Source organism: Scyliorhinus canicula, chromosome 14, assembly GCF_902713615.1.
Source record: "Scyliorhinus canicula chromosome 14, sScyCan1.1, whole genome shotgun sequence".
In the NCBI taxonomy this organism is placed as follows: Eukaryota; Metazoa; Chordata; class Chondrichthyes; order Carcharhiniformes; family Scyliorhinidae; genus Scyliorhinus; species Scyliorhinus canicula.
The window spans coordinates 61,259,627-61,285,096 of NC_052159.1; the positions used below are offsets into that span (position 1 = coordinate 61,259,627).

The 25,470-nt window shown below is 45.9% G+C and overlaps 1 protein-coding gene across 2 annotated transcripts in view; it reads left to right on the forward strand.

The window, feature by feature from the left end:
• cwf19l2 (CWF19 like cell cycle control factor 2) overlaps window positions 1-25,470 on the forward strand; it is a 201,683-nt gene that overhangs the window by 119,153 nt on the left and 57,060 nt on the right. For both annotated transcript variants that reach the window (XM_038817825.1, XM_038817827.1), the window contains exon 12: window positions 6,439-6,576. In XM_038817825.1, coding sequence (XP_038673753.1) covers window positions 6,439-6,576 — 138 coding nt within the window. The remainder of the gene's footprint in view (window positions 1-6,438; window positions 6,577-25,470) is intronic.

Consider the following 25,470-nt stretch of genomic DNA (forward strand, 5'->3'; position numbering starts at 1 on the left):
AGATTCTACTTCAAATTAATTTCAGGACAACTTGTGTGTTATTTTTTAAAATGGTATCAAATCCAAACACTTTTCAGTGAAGAACTAAAAAGATTAAGGTTAAGTCATAAAGGGAGTTTGGCAAGATTGTATGGCATTTTAATGCAAGAAGTCTGATGAACAAGGCAGGTGAATTGAGGGCACAAATTAAAGCATGGAGGTATGATGCCACTGTTGTCATTGAGGCATGATTGTGAGAGGGGCAGGATTGACAGCTCAATATTCCAGGATACAGGATCTTCCGGCGAGATATGGAAGGAGGTAAAAGAGGAGAGGTTTATAGCAGTAAGGAGGGACGACATCTCAGAAGGCTCTTCAACTGAAGCCATATAGGTAGAACTTCAAAACAAAAAAGGAGCAATCACATTGCTGCGAGTGTTCACTTGGCCGCCTAACTGTCCGAGAAAAAAGAAGAGCAGATATTTAGGTAAATTTCAGAGAAGTGTAAAGATATAGGGTAGTGATAGTGGGCGATTTCACCTTCCCTAATATTAACTGGGGTAGCCACGGTGTTAAAGGTTTAGAGGGAGCAGAATTCTTAAAATGCATCCAGACAAATATTTAAGCCATTGAAACTGGGGAAGTGGTTGAAGTATCTTTGCATGCGGGAGCGTTTTGCAGACAGTGATCATAACTCCATTAGATTCAGGGCAACACGATGGAGCAGTGGTTAAAACTGCTGCTTCATAGCGCCAAGGACCCGAGTTCAATCCCGGCCCCGAGTCACTGTCCATGTGGAGTTTGCACATTCTCCCCGTGTCTGCGTGGGTCTCTCCCCCACAACCCATAGATATGCAAGGTAAATGAATTGACCACGCTAAATTGCCCCTTAATTGGAAAAAAAAGAATTGGGTACTCTAAATTTATTTTTAAAAATAAAAAAGGAAAAAAAACCTCCATTATGTTCAAGATTCTAATGGAAAAGGACAAGGATGGGCCTGAGATCCAAGTTCTAAACTGGGGGAGGGTCGATTTTAATAAGATCAGATATGATTTGGACAGAGTGGACTGGAAGCGAACACTTTTAGATAAATCTGTGACAGAACAGTGGGACGCATTCAAGAAGGAAATAGGGAGAGTCCAGGGCCAACATGTTCCAATCAAGAAAAAGAGCATCCAGTGAGCCCTGAATATGGAGGGTTATGTAACATTGGATCACGAGAAAAGGGGACGCTATGGCAGATGTTGAGGCTCAAACAGTAGAAGCCCTAGAGGCATATAGAATGTGAGGGAAAATAGGAAAGCAAAAAGGAGACATGAAAGGATCCTGGCATGTAAAATAAAGGAAAACCCTAAATTTTTGTACAAGAATATTAAGGGTGAAAGGATAACTAGGGAAAGTGTAGGGCACATTAAGGAGAGCAGTGGTAATTTGTGTGTGGAGCCGGAGGATATAGGTAAGATACTAAATGAAGACTTTGTGTCAGTGTTCACTTGTAAGAGGGACTGTGGGTATAGAAATCGGGGAGAAGGACTGTAATAAAATTAAAGAGATTAACATAGACAGAGGGTGGTCTGGCAGGCTTAAAAGTAGACAAATCTCTGGCACCAGACGATATGTATCCCAGGCTGATGAGTGAGGCAAGGAAGGAAATAGCAGGGGCACTGATTATAATTCTCAATTCCTCTCTGGCCACAGGAGAGGTGCCGGGGGACTGGCAGATAGCCAAATGTGGTACCATTATTCAAGAAGGGAGGAAGGGGTAAACCAGGAAACTGCAGGCCAGGCAGTCTAACGTTAGTAGTTGAGAAACTATTGGAAGCAATTTTGAGAAACAAAATTAATCTGAATTTGGAGAGTCGGGGATTAATCAAGAACAGGCAGCATGCTTTTGTTAATAGGAGGTCATGTCTGACCAAATTGATAGAATTTTTCCAAGAGCTGACCAGGTGTGTAAATGGGGGAAATGCATTTGATGTAGTCTACATGGATTTAAACAAGGTTTTTGATAAGGTCCCACATGGGAGACTGATCATAGAATTTACAGTGCAGAAGGAGGCCATTCGGCCCATCAAGTCTGCACCAGCTCTTACAATGTAAGAGCCCATGCGATCGAAGGAAATTTGGTAAATTGTATCCAAAGTTGGCTGAGTGGCAGGAAGCAGAGGGTGATAATCGAAGAGTGTTTTTCTGATTGGTGGAGGGATCAGTGACCAGGGGGAATTGATTTAAGGTAAGGGGCAGGAGTTTTGAGGGGGTGTGAGGAAAAACGTTTTTATCCAGAGGGTGGTAAGAATTTGGAACTCGCTGCCACAAAGGGGGGTGGAGGCAGAGACCCTCATAACATTTAAGAAGTATTTAGAAGTACATTGCGATCCAAAGGCATGCAAGGCTGTGGGTCAAGTGCTGGTAAATAGGAATAGAATAGTTTTGTGGTTGTTTTTGACTTGCACAAATGTGATGGGCCGAAGGGCCTTTTCTGTGGTGTATGACTCTTGCGGCTGTTCATATAATATAAAAAAAAAGTAGGCCTCCAGATTGTTGGAGACCAGACATAAGACTGAGATGTGAGTCGGAACCCTGTGAAAGTTGTGACGCATGGTAGCACAGTGGTTAGCACTGGTGCTTAACAGCGCCAGGTCCCGGGTTCGATTCCCGCTTGGGTCACTGCCTGTGCGGAGTCTGCACGTTCTCCCCGTGTCTGTGTGGGTTTCCTCCGGGTGCTTCGGTTTCCTCCCACAAGTCCCGAAAGACTTGCTTGTTAAGTGAATTGGACATTATGAATTCTCCCTCTGTGTACCCGAACAGGCGCCGGAATGTGGCGACTAGGGGATTTTCACAGTACCTTCATTGCAGTGTTGATGTAAGCCTACTTGTGACAGGAATAAATATTATTATTATTAAGCGCTGACTCAGTGGAATTGCCCAGGAAGTTTCAACTTCCAGTGGGTCATTTCCCTGCCCCCCCCCGGGATCCACTGCGAATATCTCTGATTCTGAGTTTGAGTCAGAGATTTGGGATAGATCTGAAGTACTTATCTGAATTGTTACCCAGCAAATGTTGGACAGATGAAAATATAGTCCAACTCCTTGGTAACTCGGGTACTGAACGGCCAGTGCATCTGTGATTCCCTGATTAGCCCATTGCCCTACCCATCTCCAACTACTCCCAACTGGACCTCTGACCCTCCCTGACTACACCCCTCATATCCCCGAATATTCTATCAAAGAACAAAGAAAAGTACAGCAAAGGAACAGGCCCTTCGGCTCTCCAAGCCTGTGCCGACCATGCTGCCCGACTAAACTACAATCTTCTACACTTCCTGGGTCCGTATCCCTCTATTCCCATCCTATTCATGTATTTGTCAAGGTGCCCCTTAAATGTCACTATCGTCCCTGCTTCCACCACCTCCTCTGGCAGCGGGTTCCAGGCACCCACTACCCTCTGTGTAAAAAAAACTTGCCTCATACATCTACTCTAAACCTTGCCTCTCGCACCTCAAAACCTATGCTCCCTAGTAATTGACCCCTCTACCCTGGGGAAAAGCCTCTGACTATTCACTCTGTCTATGCCCTTCATAATTTTGTAGACCTCTATCAGGTCACCCCTCAATATCCGTCGTTCCAGTGAGAACAAACCGAGTTTATTCAACCGCTCCTCATAGCTAATGCCCTCCATACCAGGCAACATCCTGGTAAATCTGTTCTGCACCCTCTCTAAAGCCTCCACATCCTTCTGGTAGTGTGGCGACCAGAATTAAACTCCAAGTGTGGCCTAACTAAGGGTCTATACAGCTGTAACATGACTTGCCAATTCTTATACTCAATGCCCTGGCCAACGCAGGCAAGCATGCCCTATGCCTTCTTGACTACCTTCTCCACCTGTGTTGCCCATTTCAGTGACCTGTGGACCTGTACACCTAGATCTCTCTGACTTTCAATACTCTTGAGGGTTCTACCATTCACTGTATATTCCCTACCTGCATTAGACCTTCCAAAATGTAATACCTCACATTTGTCTGGATTAAACTCCATCTGCCATCTCTCTGCCCAAGTCTCCAAACGATTTAAATCCTGCTGTATCCTCTGACAGTCCTCATCGCTATCTGCAATTCCACCAACCTTTGTGTCATCTGCAAACTTACTAATCAGACCAGTTACATTTTCCTCCAAATCATTTATATATACTACGAACAGCAAAGGTGCCAGCACTGATCCCTGCGGAACACCACTAGTCACAGCCTTCCAATTAGAAAAGCACCCTTCCATTGCTACTCTCTGCTTCTATGACCTAGCCAGTTCTGTATCCACCTTGCCAGCTCACCCCTGATCCCGAGTGACTTCACCTTTTGTACCAGTCTACCTTGAGGGACCTTGTCAAAGGCCTTACTGAAGTCCATAGAGACAACATGCACTGCCCTACCTGCATCAATCATCTTTGTGACCTCTTCGAAAAACTTTATCACGTTAGTGAGACACGACCTCCCCTTCACAAAACCATGCTGCTTCTCACTAATACGTCCATTTGCTTCCAAATGGGAGTAGATCCTGTCTCGAAGAATTCTCTCCAGTAATTTCCCTACCACTGACGTAAGGCTCACCGGCCTGCAGTTCCCTGGATTATCCTTGCTACCCTTCTTAAACAAAGGAACAACATTGGCTATTTTCCAGTCCTCCGGGACATCACCTGAAGACAGTGAGGATCCAAAGATTTTTGTCAAGGCCTCAGCAATTTCCTGTCTAGCCTCCTTCAGTATTCTGGGGTAGATCAACCATCATCTATCAACCATCCAACTACCCTGCCAATTCCACTACCGTTCCGATCCGACTAACCCCCAAACTGATTGCCCACATTGCCCCTACCCCAACGCACTTATCCATCTATTCTCTCCCACACTTACCCAACATCACCACCAAACCTCTCCCGAGCACCGTATGCCTACCCACTTGTCCCCTCATGCTGCCAATCTCACCCACGTATCCATAGCCACTATCCACCCACCCACCTACTCCCAGCCACTAACTTACCTCACCCGCTAACACCCACACCCCTACCCCCTTTCACCCACCCAGCCCCTCCCACCTCTCCCTCCTCAGCCACATACTCCCCTCTGCCATTTACCTTCCTCGCCCCCAAAACCTACACCCTTACCCGCACTTCATTGCCACCCTGCCCCCTATTCACTGCCCACCTACTCCCTACCCACTTACCCATCCTGCTGCCAAATCTGGGGACAGCGTTTGGAAGACCTGGTAAAAATGCCATGTTGATTGCTGTTCCTCGGAAGATGCAGCCACTGATGTCAATTTGATGGACCGGTGCTTGAAATGCATTAGGGCAAACCTTCAGTTTACTTGAATTTCTTGAACTCCGGGAGGGAATAACGAGGACTGCTGGTGCCATATGTACCAAAATCCTATCACTGTTATAAATATTTATGATTTTTCAGTCTGAAGTTTTCTTGCGCTGCAGAGTACAGTGAAATGATGCATTAGAATTATCTTGCTGGTGACACCAAGACTTGCTCATGAATACTGCATCTGCTTACAATAAATGGCAACTGGGGTAGAGTTTTGTCAACTGCAACTTTATTTTGCTTTCTACCGTGGAGTTATAATGCCAAATAGAATGATCAGTATGAAATTTCCTCACCATTATTCCCCCGCACCTCAATCCACTAGGGCCATCTGTTCCCTGTGTCTCCGTGGGTTTCCTCTGGATGCTCCGGATTCCTCCCAGAGTTCAAAGATGTAAACGTTAGGTGGATTGCCCATGCTAAATTGCCTCTTAGAGTCCAACGGCTAGGTGGGATTACTGCTGGGGCAGGGAATTGGTCCCAGGTGGGGTGCTCTTTCAGAGGTTTGGTGCAGACTCGATGGACCAAATGGCCTCCATCTGCACTGTAGGGATTCTATGAGTTAAACATTCACTCTCTCCACCACTGACGTACTATTGCAGCAGTGTGTATCATAAACAAGACACAGTGCAGCAACTCACCATGGCTTCTTTGACAGCAGATACATGGGGACACCACCATCTGCAGGTTCCCCTCCAAGGCACACGCCAACCTGACCTGGAACTATATCACCATTCCTTCACTGTTGCTGGGTCAAAACCATAGAACAGGAGTAATGAACAGGGAAGTTAAAAGTTTCAGCTGTTACTCCTTTTGGCAGTTATTTTGGCTTTTTGTTTTATGTTCATTTTAAAGTAGGTTTCAGCTTAAAATACATGTGACTTTAATGACAAAACATTGTTATGTTTTTCCTTACTTGGTTCTAAAAAGGTAGTTATGCAATACAGTTACTGTTTTTATTCTCAATAATCCATGATTCATTCTGCATGAAACTTGCAACATTATAATGTTACCATTAAATTATTTCTAAGGTTGACTGACTCCAAAATTTAAATTGTTGTAATGTTTTGCACAGCTGTAATATAAGTGCAATTGTTTCAGATTGAAACTCACCATGAGGGAGAACGGATTAGATACTTCCAGGATGATGATAATTTGAGTCTGCAAGACTTGGTTAGACAAGAAAAGATGACTTCTGCAGAGGATCAGAATGAAAAATTCTCAAGACTGGCTTCTAAAGTAAGGAACTCTTTTTGTCATAGTATATTACAGGAATATCCATCAATTTCAATTACTAATTAAGTTTTACCTCGTGAATTACTCGGCCTCCTGTCCTGTTTACTTGCATTGAGCTATTTGCTTGCAAAGAGGGGTAACCTTAGTTAAAGGGTATAAGTGCAATCAGACAACTGCTTAGATTGCTGTTGCCATTCTCCTGGTTATTGCCGTGTTTTTGGTCTGCCTGCTAGTGTACAATTGGTGGCACACTGTGTTCAGGGAAGACTCGGCCATCAGGATTCAGTACGCTCTGTCTGGTGGGTGTGGGTAGAGCAAGCACTGAGCGTTGTGTTTCCACTTTCATGGTCCCATTCGCCATTATCATGGGCCAGCTCCATTCCTGCTGTTCTGCTGCAGACCTGCTTGACTGAAATTGGTGGTGGGTTGTAAAGCCATGCACAGGAGAGGAGAGGATTGTCGAGATGTGGGTAGGATTGACCTTGCATAAGGAGAGGATTATTTTCACCCCAACCCACCTAGCAACCTGGTCTCTCCACAACTGTTATATTACAAGTGTCTGATCTTCTGAGGAAGCATCATCATGCATCTTCGGCAATATTTGCTGTACAGGTGATGGCCCTATAAGACGAAGAAAAGGGATATGAATTAGCAGTGACAAAGTAATGATCTTTACAATCGTTTGACTCCGTCTTCTTTTGTTCATATATTGGTGAAATTAAGTCATCATGCACGTGTCAGAGGTATTTAGAATTCTGTCAACAGCTATCTGCGCATTTCCAGTCTCTCCAGGCGTGAATTTCCCACTGAATTGCACTGGTACTGATCTGGGCACGCTGGGTGAATCGCGGGAGATGCTAAAATCGAATGCGAACCATTTTGCAATTCACCTGGCCTGCTTCTGATGGTGAGTTCTGTATCTTGCCCAAAAATGGCTAAAAGGTCATTAAGCCTAATTTGCATTTGTTTCAATCTCATTAGCGAGATTGAAGTCGAATGCAGCAGCCTCCCGGGAGTCACCCGACTCCCCAGCGATAAGTCACAAGGGTACTGTTTAGTACTCCTCAACAAAAATGTGAAGCTGGCTCAATGGCTACCGAGGGGAAGTAAAGAGGTGAGTAGCCCTTTACATTTGCCAGGATGAAGTTCAAGGGCACCGGAGCTGCTGCTCCAGTGCTCTGGGTAGATGGGGGGCCTTCGGGGGTTTGTGGTTGGTCGGGGGGCTGGAGGGGTCCAGGTTGGGGGTCGACCCGGGGCGGGGGGCAGGAGGAGATGAGGGACTTTGTTTCTGTGAAACTTTCAAGCCATCTTTAAATATTGTGGAGACCCATAACTGGGGCAATCAAGGCTGCAGCCTGTCTGTCCTACCAAACTCTCCCAGGACAGAGCCATGTTGCAGCTTTCATGAGAGAAGCTGCAACAAGTCAATTTCACCTCCCTTGACTGTGAACAGCCACTAGCTTCATAGCTGAGGTCTGTTTCAAAGAAGGAGTTAGCCTGTAGTTGTGATAGCACTTCAAGCTCCTGAATTCTCAAGTGCCCCCTCAAAGGAACAGGTGCCCTGTCTGAGAGGATGATTAGTGGACTGGATTCCTGCACCTTTGATGCCTGAACAGTGTACCTGTACTTTAGGAGCGTCAGCACCGTAGAGGCAGCTGCCAATAATCAAACACTAAAAAAGCAGGGCCTCACCACTGAGTGTCTGGATGAGCGGAGGAGGGCAGCCGAGCACAAGCTCCCTAATGTTGTTGGCAGAAGCTTGGGGTCCGGAGATTTCTGATCTGGCTGGGAGTGTGCAGAGCAAGGTTTGCCAGCACAATTGGCTTGCTGGATGGCACTCTTGAGAGACGTTGGGGCAGTTATGCTAAGGGTGCGGGGCTTGGTGGTTTTGAGGGTCCTGGGATGGAAGCCCTAACTGATTGTCAGCCTCTCTCCCCCAATTCCTTCCAGATACAAAAATGTTTGCTGGTGTAGATCCCACGGAGGCTCAAATCACTGTGCTTGTAGCAGCCGAGTCTTGCAGATGTCGAAAATGGTAGCAAGGTTATTTCAGGCTGGAGGCGGCACCACATGTATGGAGGGCTGGCTCACACCCTCAAGACCTGGCCGCCCATCAGGCTGAGGAGAGGGCCAGAAGGGGAGGCCAACGCGAGCCATGGTGTACAGGAATTGTTGGTCCTTCTGTGAGCTGACAAACAGCATATGCTGCACAAACTGCATCTCAACAGAGAGACAGTGCGGCACTTGTGGAGGAGGAGGACAACCGCTCCTGAGCTGTGAAGGTCAGTGCCTCCTTAAATTTCAACACCACTGAGTCATTCTAGGGCTCTCGCAGGGACCAATGTGGCATTTCTTAATATTCACCCCACAGGGAGATGATAGATGCTCTGTATGCCTGGACATCCTACTCTTATCACCTTCGACCTGGACCAGACTCAGGGGTGCAGGATTTGCCACCATCACTGGGATGCCCCAGGTCTAGGGACCATCTATGGCATGCATGTCACCCTGTGAGCACCGGGGCATCGGGGAGTTCTCTATAATAACTGGAAGGAGTTCCACTCTCTGAATGTTCAAATTGTGTGTAAGCGCATGAGGATCATGCACATTTGTTCCCGCTACCCTGGGAGCATGCATGATAGCTACATCTTGGGGCACTCTATGATTCCCGGTGTCTTTGAAGACCACCCCGGGATGCAAGATTGGGGAGGACACGGCATGCCCGCCGAGGTCATGGCTAATGTCACCAGCGTGGAGAACTGAGACTGGGGAGGAGACCCGATATATTGAGGCCCACGATGCCACCCGTGCTGCCAGTGAGCTGTGCATCGGGCTGCTCAAAAAGCACTTCTGCTGACTCGACCCCTCTGGTGGGACTCTACAGTACAGCCCCCAGAAAGGCTCCCACTTTATGGTGGTCTGCAGTGCTCTCCACAATCTGGCCTCGTCTGAGGAGAGGGAGGTGGATCAGGAGGGGCTGGAGGATGAGCCTGAGGAGGAGCCGGAGAATAGAGGCTAGGCGGCGGCAAGGGTCCGCCATGCCCGGAGGACCAGGGAAGCCCTCATCGTCTCCAGATTCTCCTGAGACTAGGCTATGTCCATCAGCTCAATCCGTTCCCCCCCCAACCACACCATCCCCTCACCGACAATCCTGTTCTCCCCCTCCCAAGACTCTATGTAACATCACTCCAGGATGTTGGGCCTGTGTTGGCACTGTCAGCAAGCCCCTATACAGGCAGTAGGGTGATGACCACTCACTGTGAGGAAGGTTCTGGTGCTTCTCAGGATCTGGTTAAGTCTGAGTCCTGTCTTTCTGCTGATAGTGCACTCACACCTATCTTCATGATAGAGTCTGCATCAGAGGCTTTTGATCTTGGACCATTGTGCAAGGGGGGGGGGGGGGGTGCTGAGCTGAAGGGGAGAGCGGGTGGGGGGGAAGGGGGAACAGAGGTTGGGGTGCGGGTAGGATCACTGTCGAGATTAAAGTTACAGTAGTTTCACATGTATCAGAAGTGAAATATTTTAATGCTGAACATTTCAATGTGACAAATTTCCATTCCCCCTAGCTACGGATAGTGACCTTACCAGTGCTCCTCGCACTTCTTAATCCTCCTGGTCTAGCGCTACGTCTAGGTGTGTCCCCTGGAGGCACATCAGCGGTGGAGGCAGCCTGCTGCTTTCCGTGCCCTGTGGCCTTATGATGCTGTTGGCCGACATCCTCTGGAGGGCCTGGAACCAGAGGGCCCCAGCCAACTTATGAGTGTCACAGGCGTCGCAGTGCCATCTTGTTCTTCCCGCTGCCCTTGAGATGTGCTGGGGTCAGGAGGGGGATGATTCCGAAGAATTTGGAGACTGCTGTCGTCTCCTTGATTGAAGGCTTCAGGATGGGGTCCAGCGCTTCCTCTTCCCTGAGGGTGCCTGGGTGACTCCATGGGATGCAGGGGCAACTGGAGTGAGCTCCAGAAGCCTCTGAGTCATCTGGCAATGTTATCCTGGAGGCTCCCTATTGTCTGCACCATGGTGTCAACACCTCCAGCGATGGTCCTCAGTGACTGGGCCACGTGGTGTGTGTCAGCAATATCCACCTGCGCCTGCGTCATGCCCCTCATCAATGGGGACAGGATGTCGAGGTCCTTAGTGATGTTCGTCACAGACTAAGCAACGCCTTGGACACCACCAGACCCGGCACGGACATTGTACTCATGGTTTTCCACTGCGGTCGGCACCCAATCAGTGTCAGCCTGGGGGCCATGCAATGTCAGCACCAACCCCTGTGCCTGAAGGCTTTGCGACGACTCCAGTCGGCCTTGCAGATACCCCCCTCCAGAATGTCACGGCTGTGTCTTATTATTTGCATCAGCTCTGGGAGAACCTTGTCCAGAGGTTCGACATTTGGCTGGGACCCAGCTGATTCCTGGGATTCAGTAGAACTTTGACTGTTGTCTTCCTTGGATGTTCCTGCCTCCACCTGGTGTGCATCAGTAACTGTTTGGTATTCACCAGATTGTACCTCCAAAGCCTGTCTACTAATGCCACTCACCGAGGTATGAATCACTGCACTGGTGGAAGGTGTGGGTGACAGCTGTGATGCATCATGGTGTTCTGCTCGGAGCTCTTCTCTGAGGTGTTCTGTTGGGTGGCAGCGAGGGCATGACTCCAGAGTGACCAGCCTCATCAGATAGTGATCCTGCAAGACAAGGGATATGTGGTCAGTGAAAGGGAACAATAATTTTGTGGGACATCAACAACTCACTTGAGACGGGTAAACTAGATGAAGGGGCAGTGGATTCTCACTTGTCTGACGCAGGCCGACCCCGCAGTTGTCGGATGGGGAAATTGAAGGATGGCAGGCGGGACTGATGCCATGAGAGAGGCGGTAACCTCTCTTTGCAGCTTATTGCAGGTCATTCGTCATCTTCCTACATTGGACAGTCATCCTCTTGGACATGTTGCCTGCACTCACTGCAGCTGCCACTGCCTCCTAGGTGGCATTACTGACTCTGATGCTGTAGTGAGTGCTGAGGGAGCATTTAAAAGCAGTCCCCCCCCTTGTTAGCAGCGAGCAGCTGAGGCACGAGTTGGGTGAATCAGACAGTAAGAGAGTCAGTGCAGGTGAATACAGGCCACGATCACATCATTACAGCTGATGCGAAACCCCGCCCCACACACAAACTTTCCCAAAATGACATTTTTGTCATTTATTGGGTGAATCGTGCCCTCCATCTCTGATTGAGAGGGTCGCAAATATGCCTTTTAAATGCATGACGTCCATCTCTGTATCTAGTTTGCATTATTTGTGACAACCCACCTACGGTCTTCTCCCTCTTCCTGCATTTTGCATTCTTCTCCAACAAGAGGTGAAAAGATGGACCTTTACTGAACAAAATTATTCTCCTGATGGAACTAGTGCACTTGGTGAGGATAACTAAGAGACGGATGTATCATGTAGCATGTGAAGTAAGGTGAGTATAAGTGATGGAAGGATTCATGGAGAGGTGAGGAAGCTTAAAGAAAGTGAAGGGTGGGTGCTACTAAAACTTAAATAGTTGTGAGCAGTGATGCAATGATGTGCACTTGGCAAGACAGACTGAAGGGTGGGGTAGGTTGACATCCATGGATGTAGGTGAATTAGCAACTGTATTCACTTTCCTGGCCTGGTTAAGTTATTTAACCACTTGCATTGTATGCAAGACAGAGGCACAATGCACCTGCTGTTCACCTCACTTCGAACCACGCCTTCTTGCTGACAGCTGCAGGTTTCTTGCTTCCGCTGACTGCATCCAGCAGTTATTTCAGGGAACCACCATTAAATCTGGCTGCAGTTTGCTCTTTTTTCCCCTTCAATCTTGAGATGTGGGTGTTGCTGTCGAGGTCCACATTTGTTGCCCATCCCTAATTGGGCTTGAGAGTAGTTAAGAGTCATCCGCAATGTTGTGGGCTTCAGTCACATATAGGCCACACGAGGTAAGGATGGCAGATTTCCTTCCATAAACCACATCAGTGAAACAGATGGATTTGTATAACAGTTAATGATACATGGCCATCGTTATTGATACTAGTATTCAATTCCAGATTTTGTATTAAATTAATTGTATTTATTAATTACTATAGTTTAAACTCCACAAGCTGGAGTGGTGGGATTTGAACCTTGTATCCCCAGAGAATTAACCTGGCCTCTGGATTAATAGTCAAATAATATTACCACTAATTCACCATCTTCCATAGTTGGCAAAACACAGAGAAAAATAAGATCAATTAAAATTGCTTGATACAATTGTTAGAGGTCCTGTTTGCTGTTATAAAAATAAAGAACACAGCAATGCTAGCTAACTCCTTTTAAAGGCACAATCACTATCTACCTTGCCACAATGCTTAGGACAACATTTCCTTTCGTTTACAACTGTCTGTCGCTCAACCCTTTTGTGCCTGTGTTCTGATTTTATAGAAGTTTCTCTCATAGCCCCCACAGAATCAAAGTCACCAAGACATGAAGTGCCTTGCTGAATAACCAGACATGCCTAATAAATTGTCCATTATTTGAATCTCTGATTTTATTATCTTATATCGTAAATAGAATGATAATTCATCTGCCTACTAAACACTGGAGTATGATCATATGTAGTTGTGTACATTGCCTATATCTTCTATGCAGAGATCAATTTGGAAGTGTCATGTGAGAGTACCTTTAAGAACTGGGTGTTTATCAGATAGCTGTAGTGGATGTACCTTTAAGAAATAGGTGTTTATTAAATAGCTGCAGTGATGTCAGAGTGTATGTGGAGCTGGGCTGTTTGTCTTTCATTTTTGTTTTTGAGCAGGCAGCAACAGTGTGTTTTAGTTTCGTTTTCCGAGCTGGATAGCTGCAGGCAAAGCAAGCAACTATATAATGATCTCTCTCTACAAGCTACAGACTGTCTTCACCTCATTTGAGGATATCAAAGTAATACTTTTTTCTGTAGAGAATTTAAGCCTGCTGTCTTTCTTTGAAAAGGGTTTAACATGTGGATGATAAATAAACATGGTTTTGTTTTAAAAGTACCGTGGCTCTCTATTGCATCACACCTGTAAAGTAGACCTTTGTGCTCCCCATAACCACAATCTATTTGATTGTGGGTCAGGTGAACCCCCGATACACTTTGGGGTTCTCTAAATGTGGCCCATAACAGAAGCTCAATCCTTTTACTTCATGTCCGAGTCCAACTCTTGAAACATTAGCCAAAGGATCCAGAATTATAATAACAGGGAAAAAATATTTTGCCTTTTTTCTTTACAGTCAGTATCAAGAATTTCAAAATTGGTGATAAAGTGTTTTTTCTTTGCCTCGGCAAGGACCACAAACTCCTACCTCAGAAAACCATTCCATTGACCAGTGTGAATTTTTTAAATCTAATACGAAGCATCCTTATTGCTTCTTGGGTTGAAATTTTCTTCTGAAGCTGTCTTTGATTTTGAGGTGTGGTAGGAACCTGGGTAGAACTGAACTATCCCATTTCACCTAGTACCCTAAACGTTGAGAGGGGGCATTTCATCCCTTTAGACTGGGTTAATTTCTCTTTCCTAAACGTTAGTGATAAATGTCATTACATTTTAACTAAATTTATAATAGACTTCCTGTAATTGAGTACTGAATTCATTAACTGAATTGATATTATTGACTAAAATTTATTAGATAACAGCTACACTGACTCATAAATAGTATACTAAACTAAAAATGCTCCAATATTTAGAACCAACATGTTAAGTGTTATAAAGCCCATCCCAAATTTTGACAATACAGAATGTTTAAACATTGGTTGAATGTGAAATTTTGTGTCAACCTTCAGCTCAGCATATTGACCTTTTGTACAAATTTAAACTATGTGCTTTACCTTCCCGGCTTCTAAAATCCAATATACTGCTTATTTATTTTTCTCTCCTCGCATTACTCTGCTCAGTGTGATTCCTTTTATTTTCATATTCCTGTGTGCCAGTAAGTGGTTATGTAAGTAACTGACGTTGTATTCAAACTCCAGTCTCTACTTAAAGTTGACATATTTTTGCACCCGGGAACTTTCTCAACGTGAAGCAGGTTTTTAGAGAGAGCAGAGAGTCAGAACATAAAACGCACACCATTTGTGTGAAGATGACAGCTTTCTAACCATTGACGTACATTCCGCTTCTCATTCGTGTTGCTGAAATGACACTGAATCATGTAATGTGTATAAATCTCTGTGCATGCTGCCTGCACTGCAGGGACGGGATGGAGAGAAATCAGGTGGAAAGGGACCTATATGCAAATAAAACAAAGTTACAACCAAAATTGAGAGTAAACTAGGAGCAGTTGCAATTCTTGTATTGAATCCTGTTGAATGAATTGTACTAACTATGCAGAGTCTATCCACAATCATGCTCTGACATTTTCAGTCCTATGGTATGGCAGTGGTGTGCAATAACTAGAGCTTTATGGTTGCTGTTTTTCTTATTGCAAGTCTTGATCAGTATGCAATCCACTGAATACGTGCTCAGCAGGTTTCTTGAAAGAATGTTAAGAGCTCTGAGACAGCATTTAACTACTTCACTCCGAATTTTCTTCTTTATTGTTTGAACACGAGCACCCAACTGGGTAGTGTACTGATTGGTTAGTTTAACACTTTGTAGTGATGGAGATTAATTTCCAAAATAATTTCTATTTTAAATATTCATTTGCACTTTTGATAAATATGTCAAATGCTTTTTCTCGTGGGAAACATTTTTCACTATTCTGTCTGAAGACAGATGCATTCTCTTTTTATATTAGTCTACAGAAAGAGTTTTGTATGGATTTAGATGCCATAGAGTAAGCATTAATGATAAACAAAGCCCTCCACTTGACTGAGAAACAACTTCATAGAATCCCTACAGTGTAGAAGGAGGCCATTCGGCCCATCGAGTCTGCACCACCCTTCCAAAACAACACCCTATCCAGGTCCATGCCCTATCCCTGTGAGGCAGCACTGACACCTTGACACCCAACTTCAGCATGAGCATACTATGGACGTTCACAGGCTGATTTATTTTGCTTGTCTAGAAATAATTAAGGATGCAAAATTCTTGCATAACTTGTACGTGCAACAGTAGTGAACTCGCCAACATTGAGGGCATTTAAAAATTTGTTGGATAAGCATATGGATGATAAGGGCATAGTGTAGGTTAGATGGCCTTTAGTTTTTTTTCCATGTCGGTGCAACATCGAGGGCCGAAGGGCCTGTACTGCGCTGTATCGTTCTATGTTCTAACTTACCAATAACTCCATGTAATTTCTATTACTCTAGCAGCCATAGGGTGCTCAGTTTTCTGCACCCCAAATAATTTCCATTGAAACTTCATAATTGTTGACTGGGGGTGACGTCCTCCATTTTTATATTTTTTCTCTCTGGGTAATTAATTGTTTCCTGATGTTAATAGTTCTGCTAATAATATAGAAACAGACTACAGAGCATTATAAGCCTATGAGATAACTTGTTGGGCTGCTAATTCTGGTTGGATGCATTCATAGAGGTATGACCGCATGAAGTACTTATTGCCACCTGACCATGTGACGCCTGATTGTGTGATGACTGATCACACAACACATACAAATAGCATTGGAATTACCGAGTTGTGTCTCCTGCAGTTGGTTCTTTGCTCATGGTTTCGCATCAGCTGCTGCTATGTGAGACATTCTGAGAACCAGGTGCTGAAGAGAGGAAACTGACGCCAGGGGAGTCATTAGCAGCGAGATGCCAGAAGTGGGAAGCATTTTGATTCCACCAGCAACTCATAGTTATTCACTGAAATTGCAATGGTAACTAATAGAAATACCGGTAACACTCCGATTTCTTTCATTACCAAAAGTAATTTAGAAACTTACTGGAGCTGTAATAGCTCAACATACTGCCATCAACTTGGCATTAATCCGATAACTCCTTGATATTCACACTGAAATCGTAGCCAGAAATCTCATTGCTGCAGAAGATCTGGCCAGTCCTCAATTGATTCCCACCGTACCCCTGATTCCACGATACCCTCTGATAACTGGCTCTTGATACAGGCCTTCCCCATTGCTGGTTCCTATGACTGGACAAGTTGCCTGTTCCAGCTCCAGGCACTCTATTGTAGAGCAGTACCTCAGAGCAATTGAATATGTCATTAGTCTTTGGTGCGATGACTGTAAATTTTTTGTTGAGTTTTGACACAAACGCTGCTTACAGTGAGAGTTAGCTTACTGGAATGCATAAATGAGGTGTCAACCTGGTGAAGCTACAACACAGGACTACTTGTGTGCCAAACAGCATACGCAGCAAGTAATAGACAGAGCTAGGCAATTCCACAACCAATGCATCAGATATAAGCTCTGTAGCCCTGACACATCCAGCCGTGATTGATGGTGGACTATTAAACAACTCACTGGGGAAGGAGACTCCACAAATTTTCCCATCCCCAATGATGGAGGAACCCAGCACATATGTGCAAAGGACAAGGCTGAGGCATTTGCAACAATCTTCAGCCAGAAGTGCCGAGTGGATGATCCATCTCGGTCTCCTCCAGAGGTCCCCAGCATCACAGATGTCAGTCTTCAGCCAATACAATATCACTGCACATGATTTCAAAAAATGGCGGAAGGCACTGGATACTACAAAGGCTATGGGTCCTGATAATATTCCTGCAGTAGTACTGAAGACTTGTGCAGTTGTGCTCCAGAACTTGCTGTACCCCTAGCCAAGCTGTTCCAGTACAGCTAAAACATTGACATCTACCTGGCAATGTGGGAAATTGCCCAGGTGTGTCCTCCACTCAAGAAACAGGACAAATCCAACCCAGCCAATTACCGCTCTATCAGTCTACTCTCCATCATCAGCAAAGTGATGGAAGGAATCATTAACAGGGCTATCAAGCGGCACTTACTTGGCAATAATATGCTCACAGATGCTCAGTTTGTGTTGCGCCAGGGTCATTCAGCTCCTGACCTCATTACAACCTTGGTTCAAACATGGACAAAAGAGCTGAATGCCAGAGGTGAGGTGAGAGTGGCTGCCCTTGACATCAAGGCAGCATTTGACCGGGTATAGCATCAAGGATCCTAGCTGAACTGGAGTCAATGGGAATCAGAAGCAAAACTCTCCACTGGTTGGAGTCATACCTCGCACAAAGGAAGATGGTTGTGGTGGTTGGAGGTCAATCATCTCAGCTCCAGGACATCACTGCAGGAGTTCCTCAGGGTAGTGTCTGAGGCCCAACCATCTTCAGCTGCTTCATCAATGACCTGTCTTCCATCATAAGGTCAGAAGTGGGGATGTTTGTGGATGAGTGCACAATGTTTAGCACCGTTTGCAACTCCTCGGATAACGAAGCAGTCTATGTCCAAATGCAGCAAGACCTGGACAATACCCAGGCTTGGGCTGACAAGTGGCAAGTTACATTTGTTACGTTCGTGCCACATAAGTGCCAGGCAATGACCATCTCCTACAAGATAGGATCTGACCATCGCCCCTTGGTATTCAATGGCATTACCATTGTTCAATCCCCCACAGTCAGCATCCTGGGGGTTACCATTGATCAGAAACTGAACTGTACTAGCCACATTAATACTGTGGCTATCAGGGCAGGTCAAAGGCTAGGAATCCTATGGCGAGTAACTCACCTCCTGACCCCCCCCAAAACCTGTCCACCATCTCCAAGGCACAAGTCAGGAGTGTAATGGAATACTCTTGACATGCCTGGATAAGTGCAGCTTCAACACTTAAGAAGCTTAACACCATCCAGGACAAAGCCCACTTGATTGCTCCTCCTTTCACCACCGATGAACAGTGGAAGCCTTGTGTACCATCTACAAGATGCGCTGCAGTAACTCGCCACGGTTCCTTAGACAGCACCTTCCAAACCCATGACCACTACCATCGAGAAGGACAAGAGCAGCAGATACCTGGGAACCCCACCACCTGGAGGTTTCCCTCCAAGACTCACCACCCTGATTTGGAAATATATCGCCGTTCCTTCACTGTCTCTGGGTCAAAATCCTTGAACTCCCTCCCTAACAGTATAGTGGGTGTACCTACACCTGAAGGATTGCAGCAGTTCAAGAAGGCAACTCACCACCACCTTCTGAAGGGCAAAGGATGGGGATGGGACGTTTCGGCGGGGCCAGTTCGGCGTAGCCGATTGGAATGGGACGTTTCGGCGTGGCCGATTCGGCGGAGGAGTTTTTCGGCGGAGGGACGGAAATTTATTTAAAAATCTATGCTAGCGCTTCCCATTGAGAGTCTACTGGGGGCGGGGGGAGAGGTCAGACCCCCGTAGACTCTCAATGGGAAGCGCTAGCATAGATTTTTAAATAAATTTAAAACCCCCATCGTGGATCTAATTAAAACAGTGTCAATTTCAGCGGCCGGAGAGGGAAGCTGCTCTCTCACTGAAGCAATTCAGCGGCCGCTGAAATTGACACTGCCGGCTGCTCTCTCTCTCCAATCCAACTTTTAAGTTTTAATGTTTCTGATTGGAGGGAGAGAGCAGCCGGCAGTGTCAATTTCAGCGGCCGCTGATTGCTTCAGTGAGAGAGCAGCTTCCCTCTCCGGATCAAAGTGAGCCGGCCGCTGAAATTGACACAACTGACAGTTGGGTCCATAAGCTCCCCCGTGGAGCACCAAACCGGGTCTGACTTTATACAGCCGGTGTTACTGAAGATATTGTGACTTTACACAATGTGTTAAGTCAGACAGCAGTGTAGATCACTGGGCAGCTGCTTCAATACTTTCAGTAACACCGGCTTTCTTTAAGAGTTTAATGTTGGTGCCTTTCTTTAAGTGACCCGGTTTGGTGCACAAACACGATATCTGAGGCGGCTGGAAGGAAAAGATACAAGAAATGGGCTGCACAAACATTTTGCGACTATAACTAATTTGACGCCGAAACGTCCCTCCGCCGAAAAATTCCTCCGTCGAATCGGCTATGCCGAACTGGCCACGCCGAACTGGCCACGCCGAAACGTACCAAACCCACTGGGGATGGGCAATAAATGCTGACCTAAACAGCAACGGCCATATCGCATAAATGAATTTTAAAAAAATAAAATGAACATATTGGGGCCGAAGAGAGTAAATTCTTGGTTTTGTTTTGCACCAAAATTTTCATGTTGTGAATGCACATTAAGAATTCAGATGTGCTTATCTGATGCAATTTTTTGTCTGTGAACATTAATTACAAATATGGCTCCCGGCACACACAATTTTGCCTTCGATAACTGAAGTAAAAAAATATACTGCTGAGCCTGTGAACCATTTATGGATCCTATGAAATCCATGTGTTAAAACTGATTTCAAAAGAATACTTCAGTCACATTAGATAAGACCTGCTGTAAGGTAAAATTCCATGCAGAAGCACACTATTCTCTAGTCAGCTTGATAAAGACATTGCACATTATGTGCCCCTTGCTGGTATATTATGCAGCGACTTTGAATACAGAAGAAATTTTCAATCTACATTATTCTCAGATTTGTCCATGAATATTTGGTTGGGTATGAGAGTGTGGGTGGTGGGAGTAAGTTTTTAAAGCCAGCAGTTTAATACATCAATATTATTTTTAATGTAGGCTTCATTAAATATTAGCTACTCTGGGACAGTAATTACGAGTTATCTGAAGTCCAGTTGACAATTGAAATGAGTACAGTTTTTAAGTCCTAGCAATAAGTTGATGATGACATTTTAGCATATAGTCTGCAGTTCTATAATCTGGATGTTCCACTGCACTTCAGTTCAATTCTCTCCACCTTATTTCCCAAATATGAGCAGCATTATTTATAGTCTTGTGTTATGTATAAAGTTTGAAATTTAAGACTGGACATGAAATGTGATATTCTGTTTCTATAGTCCCTTTCAAACATAGGCAATAGCCCATTAAGGACAACACATGCTATTATATAGGAAGTCAGGATAGAAGCAGATCCTTGTACTGATTGCCTTTATACTAAGAAAGTATGGGGTAGAATAACCGTACGCACCTCAAGCTTGCCCATCATTAAATAAGGTCATGGCTGGACTCACATACCAACTCCTCTTCCCTTTTATTCCACTTATGCCAAAATATCTGTACCTCTCAATCTTGAATATACTTATCAACTGAACATCGACGGTCCTCTGAAGTAGAGAATTGCAAAGATTCACAACCCTTTGAGTGAAAAGCGTTCTCTTCATTTTGGTCGTAAATAGCCTACCTCCGATTCTGCGATTATGATCCCTAGTTTTGCACTGTCGAGTCAAAGAAAACAGTATCACAATACCTAACTAGTCAAGGCCTCAGATAATTTTATGGATTTCAATGAGATCTGTCCATCCTCCAAAATCCAGAGAATATGAGTCGGTTCTCCTCAACTTCTCTCACAGGAAGCTCTCTCATTCCAGGAATCAAGCTAGTGAACCTTTGTTCTCTCGCCCTCTCTTCCTGGTAAAGTAACTATATCCTTAAGTAAGGGGACCAAACCTGTACAATATTTTTTTTAATAAATATTTTTATTTTCCTTTTTTACATTTTCATCCAAATTTACATTCACCAACAGACAATGAATGGTAACAAATACAATGTCAATCTCCTGGTCAACATTTCCTTCCTCCCAATAACTCCCAAACAACCCTCAACATTTTAAATACAGACACCAAAGAAAAAGAATCAGGAATTCACTATCCACCCATACATAGTCACCAACTGCATACCCATGCCCAAACCCCCCCCAATATTTGATGTCATCCAATTCTTGATGTGGAGATGTCGGTGTTGACTGGGGTGGGCACTGTAAGAAGTTTTACAACATCAGGTTAAAGTCCAACAGTTTGTTTTGAATCACTAGCTTTCGGAGCACAGCTCCTTCCTCAAGTGAATGAAGAAGTGGGTTCCAGAAACACATATGTAGTCAAAGTCAATGATGCAAGGCGATATTTTGAATGCAAGTCTTTGCAGGTAATTAAGTCTTTATAGGTCCAAACGGAACAACTGGGGAGAGGAATAATCACAGGTTAAAGGAGTGTCTCAAGCCAGGACAGTTGGTAGGATTTCGCAAGCCCAGGTCAGGTGGTGGTTGGGCGGGGGGGGGGGGGGGGGGGGGGGGGGGGTGAATGGTTTTCAGAGCATCTTGCATCAAAATTTACTACTTTTTGCCAAACATTCATTTTGGAACAAAAGTGAATTTCTCGGCGAGTTAAACATTTTGAGTAATTTGCAGTTTGTTTTCAGAGCATCTTGCATTAAAATTTACTATTTTTTGCCAACCAGTCATTTTGGAAAAAAAGTGATTTTCTCAGCGAGTTAAGCATTTCGAGTAATTTGCCGTTTGGTTTCAGAGTGGGTCGCATCAAAATTAACTACTTTTTGCTAGACATTAATTTTGGAAAAAAAGTGAATTTCCCGGCTCAGAGTGGCTCGCATCAAAATTAACCACTTTTTGCTAGACATTCATTTTGGGGGGAAAAAGTGAATTTCTTGGCGAGTTAAGCATTTTGAGTAATTTGCCGTTTGGTTTCAAAGCGGCCATCATCAAAATTTACTACTTTTTGCCAAACCTTCATTTTGCAACAAAAGTGATTTTCTCGGCGAGTTAGGCATTTTGAGTAATTTGCCCCCCCATTCCTGCTTATCATCATAATGTCGGGGATTGCCCACTGAGCCTGACCCATCTCTATCCATTGTTGACATCGAACCCCATCTCCCCCTCCCCCCCCCCCCCTCCCCCCCCCCCCCACACTCTCCTTACACTCCCTCTTGAAGAAATCCCACCCTGAGTCGATCTCCTTCCCTCCCTCTTCTCACCACCTAGGCCCATTGAAACCTGCCCACCATGACCCAATGTCCGCAGGCCCCCCCCCCCCAAAAAACACCTCTGTTCACTAGTGACTTAAGTTAGCTAGTGCGGGGGCCCCTGCTCAGGCTTTTCCTCCCCTCCCGCCCAGTCTCCGGAAAAAAACTCAATCAAACATAGACTTTCCATATAAAACCATCGCATCAAACAACAGGAACAAAAATCTTTAACCTCTGTATCAACATGAAGTAAGAACATTATTCAAAATTACAGATATACATTCTTCCACTCTTTACTTCCGCCCCAAGCCTTCTGTCTTCATAAATGCCTCTGCCGCCTCCACCGTCTCAAAAAAAAAAGTCTCTGGAGTTGTAGGGCACCCTTAGCTTTGCTGGATACACCACTCCAAACAGCACTCCACTGACGTACAATGCAGCCTTCACTCGGCCGAAAGCCACTCGCCGCTTTGCCAGTTCCACCATCAAGTCCTGATAGATATGACCCTTGGCACCAGCCCATTTCACCACCTACTCCTTCTTTGCCTAGTTCAATACCCTCTCCTGCATGTGATATCTGTGAAGGCAGATAATCACTGCCCTTGGTGGCTCAATTAACTTAGCCTTAGGCCTCAGCGACCATCCAGTTCATACCGAGAGGATTCTTCTCCCTCCCCTATCAGTTCTGCCAACATCTTGGCAAAGTACGCTGTCGGCCTCGGGCCCTCTGCCACCTCTGACAGGTCACAATCCTTAAATTTTGTTGTCTCGATATCCTTCAACTTTGCTCGCTGCCCGTTATTGGCCTCAGCCACCCTCTGCAGTTCATCTCCCATCATGGTGAGTTGATCGCTGTGGCGCAAAATGGCCTTCTCCACTTCCTTCATCTTCTCACTCTATTACCTCACCTCAGATGACGCCTTTGCAACAGCTACCTTCACTGGGGCAATTGCCTCCTCTATCAACGCCTTCAGTGCCATTGCCATCTCCTTTCTCATCACCTCCATATGTTTTGAGACACCACCTCAGCTATCTTCTCTGCTGTCAGCAATGCGGCTCCACCCAGCGACCCGGCCTCCGCCATCTTGTCAGCCCCAGGGGGCTGGCCCTCCCGTTCAACGGCGAGCTCTCATTCTCTCCCTTCCTCGCTGCTGATCTCCTTTGGCTTTTTGACATGTTTCACCTTCTTTACAGCTTCTTAATCCTTCATGAATTGCCCCAGGATCGAGCATTAAAAATTTCCCAAAAGGAAAAAAAACATATGCTTCAAGCAGGAGTCACCCAACGTGTGATGAACCCTCTACACACTGTCTTCGGCTGCCTCATTTTCTGGGCTTAACACCGCCACTCCAACTGCCTCGTGTTCTAGGCCCAGCCCCGCCACTCCAACTGCCTCGTGTTCTAGGCCCAGCCCCGCCACTCCAACTGCCTCGTGATCTGGACCCAGACCTGCAGCTCAGACTGCCTCGTGCTTTGGACCCGGCTGTGCATTTTGGCTGCCTCGTGTTCTTGGCCCAGCCCCACCGCTCCAGTTGCTTCTAGCACTGACCTCAATCTCAGTGGTCCAGCTGCACCACCGGCCTGCCGCCTCGGCTGCCTCGTGCGTGTCAGACACCGCTCCTGCCTCTCCAATGGCCCCACGCTCCGAGCTCGACATCTCCGCTCTGGCTGCCCCACCCTCCCACAGAAATTATCACCAGTTTTAAACTTGTTTGGTTTGCCGCCCTTCCCGTCCCTCGAGCTCCAAAGACCGAAAAAAGGTCAAGAAAAAAAAACTTAGAGAAATACCAATGTCCGCGGATGGGAGCCTCTCTCTTTAGCAATCGCTCCGCTCCCGAGAGCCCAGTTCTCCAATTTTAAATTTTTTTTCTTCTTTTGGTGTCTGGTTTGACACTTCTTCCTCATCCCCTTACTTTAGGGATGGAAAGGGATAGGTACATACCGCATGGCAAGAGTTATAGCTGGGGGATAGGCAATTATGATGTGATGAGGCAAGACTTAGGATGCATAGGATGGGAAGGAAACTGCAGGGGATGGGCACAATTGAAATGTGGAGCTCGTTCAAGGAACAGCTGCTGCGTGTCCTTGATAAGTATGTACCTGTCAGCCAGGGAGGAAGTGGTCGAGCGAGGGGACCGTGGTTTACTAAAGTAGTTGAATCACTTGTCAAGAGGAAGAAGGAGGCTTATGTAAAGATGAGACGTGAGGGTTCAGTTATGGCGCTAGAAAATTACAAGTTAGCTAGGAAGGACCTAATGAGAGAACTAAGAAGAGCCAGGAGGGGACATGAGAAGTCTTTGGCAGGTAGGATCAAGGGTTAGGTAGACCTCCTCCACCTCCCACTCACTGAATAAACCAGTGCTGTTGATGATTGAAGGTGGTATTTACCTGCCTGCTCCAGTGCCACCAACATCGACTGTTCGATCAAATCCCTCTCAATGAAGTTTTGGAAATCCTCCCGATAAACAGTCAGGTCAGGAAGCTGGAAGGTGCAAATGGGTGTCTCCAGCGAGTGTTCACTGCTGCCATTGTTCGACATGTGGGAACGTGCTGGAGAGACAATGGTGGAGCTGGTGTGAGAGATTCCCCATGTTAGTCGCTTCTCTGCTCAAAGCAAAACATTTTCATTAAATGGCACAAGAAACTCATTATAATCCTCCTATTCCCGGTATATTAGAACATAGAACATAGAACAGTACAGCACAGAACAGGCCCTTCGGCCCTCAATGTTGTGCCGAGCCATGATCACCCTACTCAAACCCACGTATCCACCCTATACCCGTAACCCAACAACCCCCCCTTAACCTTACTTTTATTAGGACACTACGGGCAATTTAGCATGGCCAATCCACCTAACCCGCACATCTTTGGACTGTGGGAGGAAACCGGAGCACCCGGAGGAAACCCACGCACACGGGGAGGACGTGCAGACTCCACACAGACAGTGACCCAGCCGGGAATCGAACCTGGGACCCTGGAGCTGTGAAGCATTTATGCTAACCACCATGCTACCCTGCTGCCCTCTCCCCCCCCCCCCCCCCCCCCCCCTCCTCTCGGAGTGTGGCGACTTCCCCTTCTCCCTTTTCCCTATCTGAGGGGTCCCTTCTCTCTCCACTCCCTGC